The sequence below is a fragment of the Scyliorhinus torazame genome, chromosome 2 (assembly GCF_047496885.1).
Source record: "Scyliorhinus torazame isolate Kashiwa2021f chromosome 2, sScyTor2.1, whole genome shotgun sequence".
Classification (NCBI taxonomy): Eukaryota; Metazoa; Chordata; class Chondrichthyes; order Carcharhiniformes; family Scyliorhinidae; genus Scyliorhinus; species Scyliorhinus torazame.
This window is the reverse complement of record NC_092708.1, coordinates 16,629,640-16,641,345: the sequence shown is the minus strand read 5'-3', so window position 1 is coordinate 16,641,345 and position 11,706 is coordinate 16,629,640. Positions and strand designations below refer to the sequence as shown.

General features: G+C 51.6%; 1 protein-coding gene across 7 annotated transcripts in view; it reads left to right on the top strand.

Annotated features, from left to right (window-relative positions):
- Positions 1-559: 559 nt before the first annotated feature.
- Positions 560-11,706, top strand: part of spega (striated muscle enriched protein kinase a) — a 1,182,457-nt gene continuing 1,171,310 nt past the window's right edge. For 6 of the 7 annotated variants that reach the window (XM_072468720.1, XM_072468711.1, XM_072468729.1 and 3 more), the window contains exon 1: positions 560-1,780. In XM_072468720.1, the coding sequence (XP_072324821.1) occupies positions 1,348-1,780 (433 nt within the window). In that variant the 5' untranslated portion in view covers positions 560-1,347. The remainder of the gene's footprint in view (positions 1,781-11,706) is intronic. The other variant, XM_072468701.1, reaches the window with a different exon arrangement.

The window sequence follows — 11,706 nt, the reverse complement described above, 5'->3', positions numbered from 1 at the left end:
AGGTCGCTGGGGCGAACTCACCCTTCCTCTTCTTCATCTACCTGTGCAGGCAGGTATCCATCTAACATCACATAATAATAATCGCTTATTGTCACAAGTAGGCTTCAATGAAGTTACTGTGAAAAACCCTTGTCGCCACATTCCGGCACCTGTTCGGGGAGGCCGGTACGGGAATTGAACCCACGCTGCTGGCATTGTTCCGCATTACAAGCCAGCTGTTTAGCCCACTGTGCTAAACCAGCCCAGATCTTTCATATCTGAAAGATGTGGGCTAATTCTTGCAGCTTAATTGCGACGACCATCAGCCCCTCCACAATCTAGCGACCGGTAGGAGTGGAGAAGATGGACTTTGATCTTTTTTTCACCCAGCATTGTCCAGCCCACCCCCATCGCAACCCCCCCCCCCCCCCCCCCACCCCTCCGCCCCCCACCCCTCCCCCCACTCGATGCTCTAAAGGGATGAATGTGAGATGTTTAAAGCGAGTTGTGACTGATGTGAGACAGCTGTTGGGTTAGAGGGGGGTGACTGGACGGGGAGAGAGACAGAGAGAGAGGGAGAGCGAGAGAGGACAAGGCTTGAGATTTGTAGATGTCACCTTCCCCTGCGACTGAATAGAGGGGCAATTATGGCCAGGGCAAAACAGCAGGTCACCTCCAAACTATTTTCCGCGAAACAACTGATATAAAAACAGTTCTTCAAAGGAACCAAGGAAGAGACAGCAAGACAGTGACGTGAGGCAATTCTCTGAAGTTTCTCAGGCTCTCCAGAGACTGTGAATGATCAGCGGCTGGGACCTTGTAAAAATATTACTGCTTTAAATATTACCCGTTGCCGACAGATTCCTCCCCCTGGACCCTCAACAAAAACACCCCTCAAAAAAAACATTTCAACCTGGACAAACCCAGAGGAAAAGGGTTTTTTGAAAAGTTGAGGTATGCTAACTTTTTTCACTCTTGCTAGAAGTTTTGCTGTTCGCAGAAACACTTTCTGTTGAAGTGGTTCAGATGTTGGAGATTCTTTTATAACTGTTCTTTTTCAGGAAGCAACTCCCCACTATTCCCTGTCGTTATTTACTGAGACCAGTTATTGTTTCTTCTCCCCCACCTTCCTCCGCTTCCATTCTCTTCATCAAAGGTTTTTCAAACGAAACAAAAACTTCTGAACAACCAATTTGGATTGGATTATTCTTCCCTCCCCTCGCCCCTTTCTCTCTCTCTCTCTCCATCATTTATTCGACTGTGAAAGATCTCTGCAAAAGGGTTAAAGTGTAAGTTGGGTTCGATTTACTTTGGTCCCCTTGTCTCTCTGGCTTTCGATCCCTTACATTTTGCTCAGGCGTTTTGACCATGCACACAGCCCAGACTACCTTAACCCTGAGGAAGAACAGTGATGAGCTCGGCCGCAGTTCCTCGCCAGCCCCCGGAAGGGTCAGATTGGCAGGGGTACCACCTGCTGTGTCCCCAAAGAGGGCGAGGGTCCGTGCGCCCCAGCTGCCTGCTCCAGACCACCTCCAACCCCCGGCCTTTCTCAGGAAGCTGAAGAACGCGGCTATTGGCACCGGTTGCGACATCAGGCTGAAAGTGGCGGTGACCGGGAGCCCTGTGCCCACCCTGGCCTGGTTCAAGAACAACCACTGCCAGGCCCAGGATAGCGAGGAGTACGGGGCGCTGTGGATCCGGGATTGCAAGTCCACGGACGCCGGAATCTACACTTGCATCGCACGCAATCAACTGGGAGAATCCCGCACATCGGCAGTGCTGGCTGTTCTGGAGTTGGAAGGTAGGAAAGGCTCTGATCTAAGGGAGGATGAGATGCACAATGGGGGAGTGGAGATGGACATTGGGAGAGTGGAGCTGGACATTGGGAGAGTGAAGATGGACATTGGGAGAGTGGAGATGGACATTGGGAGAGTGGAGCTGGACATTGGGAGAGTGGAGCTGGACATTGGGAGAGTGGAGATGGACATTGGGAGGTTGGAGATGGACAGGGAATGTGGAGACGGACATTGGGAGATTTGAGGTGGACATTGGGAGAGTGGATATGGACAGGGAATGTGGAGACGGACATTGGGAGAGTGGAGATGGACATTGGGAGAGTGGAGATGGACATTGGGAGAGTGGAGATGGACAGGAAATGTGGAGACGGACATTGGGAGATTTGAGGTGGACATTGGGAGAGTGGATATGGACAGGGAATGTGGAGACGGACATTGGGAGAGTGGAGATGGACATTGGGAGAGTGGAGATGGACATTGGGAGAGTGGAGATGGACAGGGAATGTGGAGACGGACATTGGGAGAGTGGAGATGGACAGGGAATGTGGAGGTGGACATTGGGAGAGTGCAGATGGACATTGGGAGATTTGAGGTGGACATTGGGAGAGTGGAGATGGACATTGGGAGAGTGGAGATGGACAGGGAATGTGGAGACGGACATTGGGAGATTTGAGGTGGACATTAGGAGATTGAAGATGGACATTGGGAGAGTGGATATGGACAGGGAATGTGGAGACGGACATTGGGAGAGTGGAGATGGACATTGCGAGAGTGGAGATGGACATTGGGAGAGTGGAGATGGACAGGGAATGTGGAGACGGACATTGGGAGAGTGGAGATGGACAGGGAATGTGGAGGTGGACATTGGGAGAGTGCAGATGGACATTGGGAGATTTGAGGTGGACATTGGGAGAGTGGAGATGGACATTGGGAGAGTGGAGATGGACAGGGAATGTGGAGACGGACATTGGGAGATTTGAGGTGGACATTAGGAGATTGAAGATGGACATTGGGAGAGTGGAGATGGACAGGGAATGTGGAGACGGACATTGGGAGATTTGAGGTGGACATTGGGAGAGTGGAGATGGACAGGGAATGTGGAGACGGACATTGGGAGAGTGGAGATGGACATTGAGAGAGTGGAGATGGACATTGGAAGAGTGGTGATGGGCATTGGGAGATTGAAGATAGGCATTGGGAGAGTGGAGATGGACATTGGGAGATTGAAGATGGACATTGGGAGAGTGGAGAAGGACAGGGAATGTGGAGACGGACATTGGGAGAGTGGAGATGGACATTGGGAGAGTGGAGATGGACAGGGAATGTGGAGACGGACATTGGGAGAGTGGAGACGGACATTGGGAGAGTGGAGATGGACATTGAGAGAGTGGAGATGGACATTGGAAGAGTGGTGATGGGCATTGGGAGATTGAAGATAGGCATTGGGAGAGTGGAGATGGACATTGGGAGATTGGAGATGGACATTGGGAGATTGAAGATGGAGATTGGGAGAGTGGAGATGGACAGGAAATGTGGAGATGGACATTGGGAGAGTGGAGCTGGACAAGGAATGTGTAGATGGACATTGTGGGAGTGGAGATGGACAGTGGGACAGTGGAGTTGGACATTTGGAGATTGGAGATGGATAGGGTGTGTGGAGATGGACATTGTGGGAGTGGAGATGGACAGTGGGAGAGTGGAGATGGACATTGGGAGAGTGGAGATGGACATTGGAAGAGTGGAGATGGACATTGGGAGAGTGGAGATGGACAGGGAATGTTGAGACGGACATTGGGAGAGTGGAGATGGACAGGGAATGTGGAGACGGACATTGGGGGAGTGGAGATGGACATTGGGAGATTGAAGATGGACATTGGGAGAGTGGAGATGGACAGGAAATGTGGAGACGGACATTGGGAGAGTGGAGATGGACATTGAGTGGGTGGAGATGGACATTGGAAGAGTGGTGATGGGCATTGGGAGATTGAAGATAGATATTGGGAGAGTGGAGATGGACATTGGGAGATTGGAGATGGACATTGGGAGATTGAAGATGGACATTGGGAGAGTGGAGATGGACTTTGAGAGAGTGGTGATGGACATTGGGAGATTGAAGATGGACATTGGGAGAGTGGAGATGGACAGGAAATGTGGAGACGGACATTGGGAGAGTGGAGATGGACATTGGGAGATTGAAGATGGACATTGGGAGAGTGGGGATGGACAGGAAATGTGGAGACAGACATTGGGAGAGTGGAGATGGACATTGGGAGAGTGGAGATGGACATTGGGAGAGTGGAGATGGACATTGGGAGAGTGGAGATGGACATTGGAAGAGTGGTGTTGGACATTGTGAGAGTGGAGATGGACATTGCAAAAGTGGAGATGGACATCGGGAGGTTGGAGATGGACAGGGAATGTGGAGGTGGGCATTGGGAGAGTGGAGATGGACATTGGGAGGTTGGAGATGGACAGGGAATGTGGAGGTGGACATTGGGAGAGTGGAGATGGACATTGGGAGAGTGGAGATGGACATTGGGAGAGTGGAGATGGACATTGGGAGAGAGGAGATGGACATTGGAAGAGTGGTGTTGGACATTGTGAGAGTGGAGATGGACATTGCAAAAGTGGAGATGGACATTGGGAGGTTGGAGATGGACAGGGAATGTGGAGGTGGGCATTGGGAGAGTGGAGATGGACATTGGGAGGTTGGAGATGGACAGGGAATGTGGAGGTGGACATTGGGAGAGTGGAGATGGACATTGGGAGGTTGGAAATGGACAGGGAATGTGGAGATGGACATTGGGAGAGTGGAGATGGTCATTGGGAGAGTGGAGATGGACATTGGAAGAGTGGTAATGGGCATTGGGAGATTGACGATAGACATTGGGAGAGTGGAGATGGACATTGGGAGATTGGAGGTGGACATTGGGAGATTGAAGATGGACATGGGAAGAGTGGAGACGGCATTGGGAGATTGGAGATGGACATTGCGAGAGTGGAGATGGACATCGGGAGGTTGGAGATGGATAGGGAATGTGGAGGTGGACATTGGGAGAGTGGAGATGGACATTGGGAGAGTGGAGATGGACATTGGGAGAGTGGAGATGGACATTGGGAAAGTGGAGATGGACATTGCGAGAGTGGAGATGGACATTGCGAGAGTGGCGATGGATAGGGTGTGTGGAAATGGACATTGGGAGAGTGGAGATGGACAGTGGCAGAGTGGAGATGGACATTGGGAGAGTGGAGATGGACATCGCGAGAGTGGAGATGGACATTTTGAGATTGGAGATGGACATTGGGAGAGTGGAGATGGACATTGGGAGAGTGGAGATGGACATTGGGAGATTGGAGATGGACATTGTGGGAGTGGAGATGGACATTGGGAGAGTGGAGATGGACATTGGGAGATTGGAGATGGATAGGGTGTGTGGAGATGGACATTGTGGGAGTGGAGATGGACAGTGGGAGAGTGGAGTTGGACATTGGGGGATTGGAGATGGACAGTGGGAGAGTGGAGTTGGACATTGGGAGTGTGGAGATGGACATTGTGAGAGTGGAGATGGACATTGGGAGATTGGAGATGGATAGGGTGTGTGGAGATGGACATTGTGGGAGTGGAGATGGACAGTGGGAGAGTGGAGATGGACATTGGGGGATTGGAGATGGACAGTGGGATAGTGGAGTTGGACATTGGGAGAGTGGAGATGGACATTGGGGAGTGGAGATGGACATTGGGAGATTGGAGATGGACAGTGGGAGAGTGGAGTTGGACATTGGGAGAGTGGAAATGGACATTGGGAGAGTGGAGATGGACAGTGGGAGAGTGGAGTTGGACATTGGGAGAGTGGAGATGGACATTGGGAGAGTGGAGATGGACACTGGGAGATTGGAGATGGACATTGGGAGAGTGGAGATGGACAGTGGGAGAGTGGAGATGGACATTGGGAGAGTGGAGATGGACACTGGGAGATTGGAGATGGACATTGGGAGAGTGGAGATGGACAGTGTGAGAGTGGAGATGGACATTGGGAGATTGGAGATGGACAGTGGGAGAGTGGAGATGGACACTGGGAGATTGGAGATGGACATTGGGAGAGTGGAGATGGACAGTGGGAGAGTGGAAATGGACATTGGGAGATTGGAGATGGACATTGGGAGAGTGGAGATGGACCGTGGGAGAGTGGAGTTGGACATTGGGAGAGTGGAGATGGACATTGGGACAGTGGAGATGGACACTGGGAGATTGGAGATGGACATTGGGAGATTGGAGATGGACATTGGGAGAGTGGAGATGGACATTGGGAGAGTGGAGATGGACAGTGGGAGAGTGGAGATGGACAGTGGGAGAGTGGAGATGGACATTGGGAGATTGGAGATGGATAGGGCGTGTGGAGATAGACAGTGTGTGTGGAGATTGACATTGTGGGAGTGGAGATGGACAGTGGGAGAGTGGAGATGGACATTGGGAGAGTGGAGATGGACACTGGGAGATTGGAGATGGACATTGGGAGAGTGGAGATGGACATTGGGAGAGTGGAGATGGACAGTGGGAGAGTGGAGATGGATAGGGCGTGTGGAGATAGACAGTGTGTGTGGAGATTGACATTGTGGGAGTGGAGATGGACAGTGGGAGAGTGGACTTAACAGTGGGGGATTGGAGATGGGCAAGGGGAGAGCAACACAAACTAAGGTTATATTGCCTGGACCTCCGAAGCTGGAATGCTGAATTGATTGGAGATATTGATGTGTAGACATATGGCAGACATAAAATAACAATTCCTTGTGATTGTGCAGTCCTGGACCGGGGACCAGTCCTTTCAGAGTGGAATGAGAAATACTTCTTGACCCACTGGATGTGGAGGGTGAGGTATCTCCTCCACCAATGGCTGTTGGGGCTGGATCAAGTCTTAATTTTAAAACTGAAATTGGTAGATTGTTGCAACGCAAAGATCTTGAGGGACACAGGGAATAGGGGAGTGCATGGAGTTTGACCATGGATCAGCCAAGTTCTCACTGAATGATGGAATAGGCCCGAGGGGGTCAGTGGCCTCTTCCTGCTCCTCTGTCTTTGCTTTCCAGTAGTTAGTCCACTGCGGGCCAGTGTGACACTGGACCGCTGGCGGGGATTACGAGTCCCTGCAGAGTCACCAGAGATTGGAGTAGTTCAGATTGTTAACCTCCGAGTGGAGAATCACAAAGGGAAATTGGATAGAGGTGCTCAGAACCATGAGAGGAGTTTAAAGAGTCGATTGGGAGTGTTTCCAGTGGTGAGAGTGTTAGTAAGCTGAGGGACACAGGGTGAAGGTAATTGGCAGACGAAGCAGAGAGGGAGGTGGGATTATTTTTAACTCAGTGAGTTGTTGCGATTTGGAAGCAACTGCCCACAAGGCCGGTGGAAGCAGATTGAATAAAGAACATTCAAACGGGAATTGAAGTTCGGGCGCAGGTGGTCAGTTGTATAGTTACTCAAGGTGGGGAGGCGGGAGGGGGGTGGGGGTTCCGCACAGATGCACCAGAATGATTTGGGGGCTGAAAGGGTTAAATTACGAGTACAATTGCACTGCCCGGATTCACTCAGGTACGAAGCATTCAGGGCAGTGAGGGAGGGTCATCAAATGCTGGCCTTGCCGACGGTGCCCAGGATCCAGGGAGGGGGTCGTGAGCCGATGGAACTCTCTCCCCGGAGAGCGGTGTAGTCTGGGTCAAGGACGAGGCGTAAAGATTCTTGGCTGAAACGAGAGGTCGGTGGGAGTGTGGAGCGAGGGACCAGCCATGACCTTATTGAATGATGGAACAGGCTCGAGGGGCTGAATGGCCCATTACTGCTCCTAATTCCCACACTCGCATGTATGAATGAGTTTGAGAATGATCTAATTGAGTTGTTCAAGATGATTAAAGGATTCAGTAGATGCAGAAAAACTATTTTCTCTGGTTGGGGGAGAGCTCAGAACAATGGGGCAGAAAATTTGGAGCCAGGAATTTCAGGGGATACGTCAGGGCATGGTAGACCACACACTGGGGAGTGGACAACCGGAATGCTCTCCCTCAGACAAACTGATGAGGGTGAGGAGGACCTGACTGAGGTGACACCACACTGACTTGGAAATATATCGGCCGTTCCTTCACTGTCGGCGTGGCAACATCTTGGAACTCCCTCCCTAACAGCACAGTGGGTGTACCTACGCCACATGGCCTGCAGCGGTTCAAGAAGCTGGCACATCACCACCTCCTGAAGGGTAACTAGAGCTGGGCAAAAAATGCTGGTCAAACCAGCGACGCCCACAGCCTGTAAATTATTTTTTAAAAATATATATTTTATTGAAATTTTTTTTCCCTGAGCAACATTTTTCCCGCTTACAAAACAAGCGAAACGATAACAGTAACAAAACAGAAATTTTTAAACTTTTTAACAATAATAATAATAATAATAATATACAAGTAACAAAACCACGTACTCTATTGACCTATACTCAACTGAGCCTCCTCCCCCCCTCCCCCCCCCCCCCCCCCCCCCCCTCCCCCCGGGTTGCTGCTGCTGGTCATCCGTCTTCCCTCTAACGTTCCCCTAGGTAGTCGAGAAATGGCTGCCACCGCCTGGTGAACCCTTGAGCCAATCCTCTCAGGGCAAACTTTATCTGCTCCAGTTTAATGAACCCCGCCATATCGTTTACCCAGGCCTCCAGTCCGGGGGGTTTCGCCTCCTTCCACATGAGTAGGATCCTGCGCCGGGCTACTAGGGACGCAAAGGCCACAACGTCGGCCTCTTTCGCCTCCTGTACTCCCGGCTCTTCCACAACTCCAAATAGAGCTAACCCCCAGCCTGGTTTGAACCGGGCCTTCACCACCTGCGAAATCACTCCCGTCACTCCCTTCCAATACCCTTCCAGTGCCGGGCACGCCCAAAACATATGTGCGTGGTTTGCCGGGCATCCCCCGCACCTCCCACACTTGTCCTCCACTCCAAAGAACCTGCTCAATCTTGCCCCCGTTATGTGTGCTCTATGTAGCACCTTAAATTGAATCAGGCTAAGCCTGGCGCATGAGGAAGAGGAATTTACCCTGCTGAGGGCATCAGCCCACATACCCTCCTCTATCTCCTCCCCTAATTCTTCTTCCCACTTTCTTTTTAGTTCGCCCACCGACTCCTCCCCCTCTTCCCTCATCTCACTATAAATCTCTGACACCTTGCCCTCTCCAACCCACACCCCTGAAAGCACCCTGTCCTGTATCCCCTGTGTCGGGAGCCGCGGAAATTCCCTCACCTGTTGTCTAGTAAACGCCCTCACCTGCATGTATCTCAAGAAATTCCCCCGGGGTAACTTATACTTTTCCTCCAGTGCTTCCAAGCTCGCAAAAGTCCCATCTATGAATAAATCTCCCACCTTCCTAATTCCCAACTGGTACCAGCATTGAAATCCTCCATCCATTCTTCCTGGGGCGAACCTATGGTTGTTCCTGATAGGGGACCCCACCAGGGCTCCCCGCACCCCTCTCTGTCGCCTCCACTGTCCCCATATGTTCAGTGTTGCCGCCACCACCGGGTTCGTGGTGTACATTTTCGGTGAGAACGGTAGCGGCGCCGTCACCAGCGCCTCTAGACTCGTCCCTTTACAGGACCTTCTCTCCAGCCTTTTCCACGCCGCTCCCTCACCCTCCATCATCCATCTACGTATCATTGCCACATTGGCGGCCCAATAATAATCTCCCAAGTTCGGTAGTGCCAGTCCTCCTCTGTCCCTACTCTCGGAACTTTCCCTGCCCACACAAAGCTCGTAATGCTCCTATCTATTTTATTGAAAAAGGTCCTGGTGATTAAAATAGGGAGACATTGAAATACAAATAAGAACCTCGGGAGGACCATCATCTTAATTGCTTGCACCCTTCCCGCCAGCGATAAAGGCTGCATGTCCCACCTCTTAAAGTCCTCCTCCATTTGTTCTACCAGCCGTGTCAGATTAAGTCTGTGCAAGGTTCCCCAGCTCCTAGCGATCTGAATCCCCAAGTATCGGAAGTTTCTTTCCACTTTCCTTAGCGGTAAGCCTTCTATCTCTCTACTCTGGTCCCCTGGATGTATCACATATAATTCACTCTTCCCCATGTTTAATCTATACCCCGAAAATTCCCCGAACCTCCTCAAGATTCGCATAACCTCTGTCATCCCCCCCGCTGGGTCCGACACGTATAGCAATAGGTCATCCGCGTATAACGAGACTCGGTGTTCTTCTCCCCCTCTAGTCACCCCTCTCCATTTCCTGGAGTCTCTCAGCGCCATGGCCAGAGGTTCAATTGCCAGCGCAAACAACAATGGAGACAGCGGGCATCCCTGTCTTGTTCCCCTATATAATCGGAAATACTCCGATCTATGTCGACCTGTAACTACGCTTGCCGTCGGTGCCCCATAAAGTAGTCTAACCCAGCGAATAAATCCGTTCCCAAACCCAAACCTCCTTAACACTTCCCATAAATATTCCCACTCCACCCTATCAAATGCCTTCTCTGCGTCCATTGCCGCCACTATCTCTGCCTCCCCCTCCACTGAGGGCATCATTATCACCCCTAATAGCCGTCGCAGGTTAACATTCAATTGTCTCCCTTTTACAAACCCTGTCTGGTCTTCGTGCACCACCCCTGGGACACAGTCCTCTATCCTCGATGCCAGCACCTTTGCTAGCAGTTTGGCGTCCACGTTCAATAGTGAAATAGGTCTATAGGACCCACACTGCATCGGATCTTTGTCCCTCTTCAAAATTAGCGATATTGTCGCCTCCGACATTGTCGGGGGTAGTGTCCCCCCTTCCCTGGCCTCATTGAACGTCCTCGCCAACAACGGGGCCAACAAGTCCACATATTTTCTGTAGAATTCCACCGGGAACCCGTCCGGCCCCGGGGCCTTCCCTGCTTGCATGCTTCCCAGTCCCTTAATAACCTCGTCCACCTCAATCGGCGCCCCCAGGCCTGCCACCGCCTGCTCCTCCACTTTCGGGAACCTCAACTGGTCCAGGAACTGCCGCATCACCTCCTCTCCCTCTGGGGGCTGAGACCTATACAGTTCTTCATAAAAGGTCTTAAACACCTCATTTATCTTTCCTGCCCTTCGCACAGTGTCTCCCCTTTCATCCCTAATTCCTCCTATCTCCCTCGCTGCTGCCCTCTTTCGCAGTTGGTGCGCCAACAGGCGACTAGCCTTTTCCCCATATTCATACCTCCTCCCCTGTGCCTTCCTCCACAGTACCTCCGCCTTTCTGGTGGTCAGAAGGTCAAACTCGGTCTGGAGTCGTCTCCTCTCCCTGTACAGCTCCTCCTCCGGGGTCTCTGCAAATTCCCTGTCCACCCTTAAAATCTCCCCCAGTAATCTATCCCTTTCCTTGGCCTCTGTTTTCCTTTTGAGGGCCCCAATAGAAATCAGCTCTCCTCTGACCACCGCTTTTAGTGCTTCCCAGACCACTCCCACAGGGACCTCGCCGTCGTCATTGACCTCCAGGTATCTCTCGATATACCCCCTCACTCTTGCACACACTCCCTCATCCGCCATCAGTCCCACATCTAATCGCCAGAGTGTTCTCTGCTCCCTGTCCTCTCCAACTTCCAGGTCCACCCAATGTGGGGCATGATCCGAAACCGCTATGGCTGAGTATTCAGCTTCTCCCACCCTAGAGATCAACGACCTTCCTAAAACAAAAAAATCTATCCGGGAGTACACTTTATGGACGTGGGAGAAGAAGGAATACTCCCTAGCCCTGGGTCTAAGAAATCGCCATGGATCCACTCCCCCCATTTGGTCCATAAACCCCTTAAGTACCTTGGCCGCTGCCGGCCTTCTTCCAGTCCTTGAGCTGGATCTATCTAGCCCCGGGTCCAGCACTGTATTGAAGTCCCCTCCTAAAATCAAATTTCCTGCCTCCAGGTCCGGAATACGCCCCAGCAT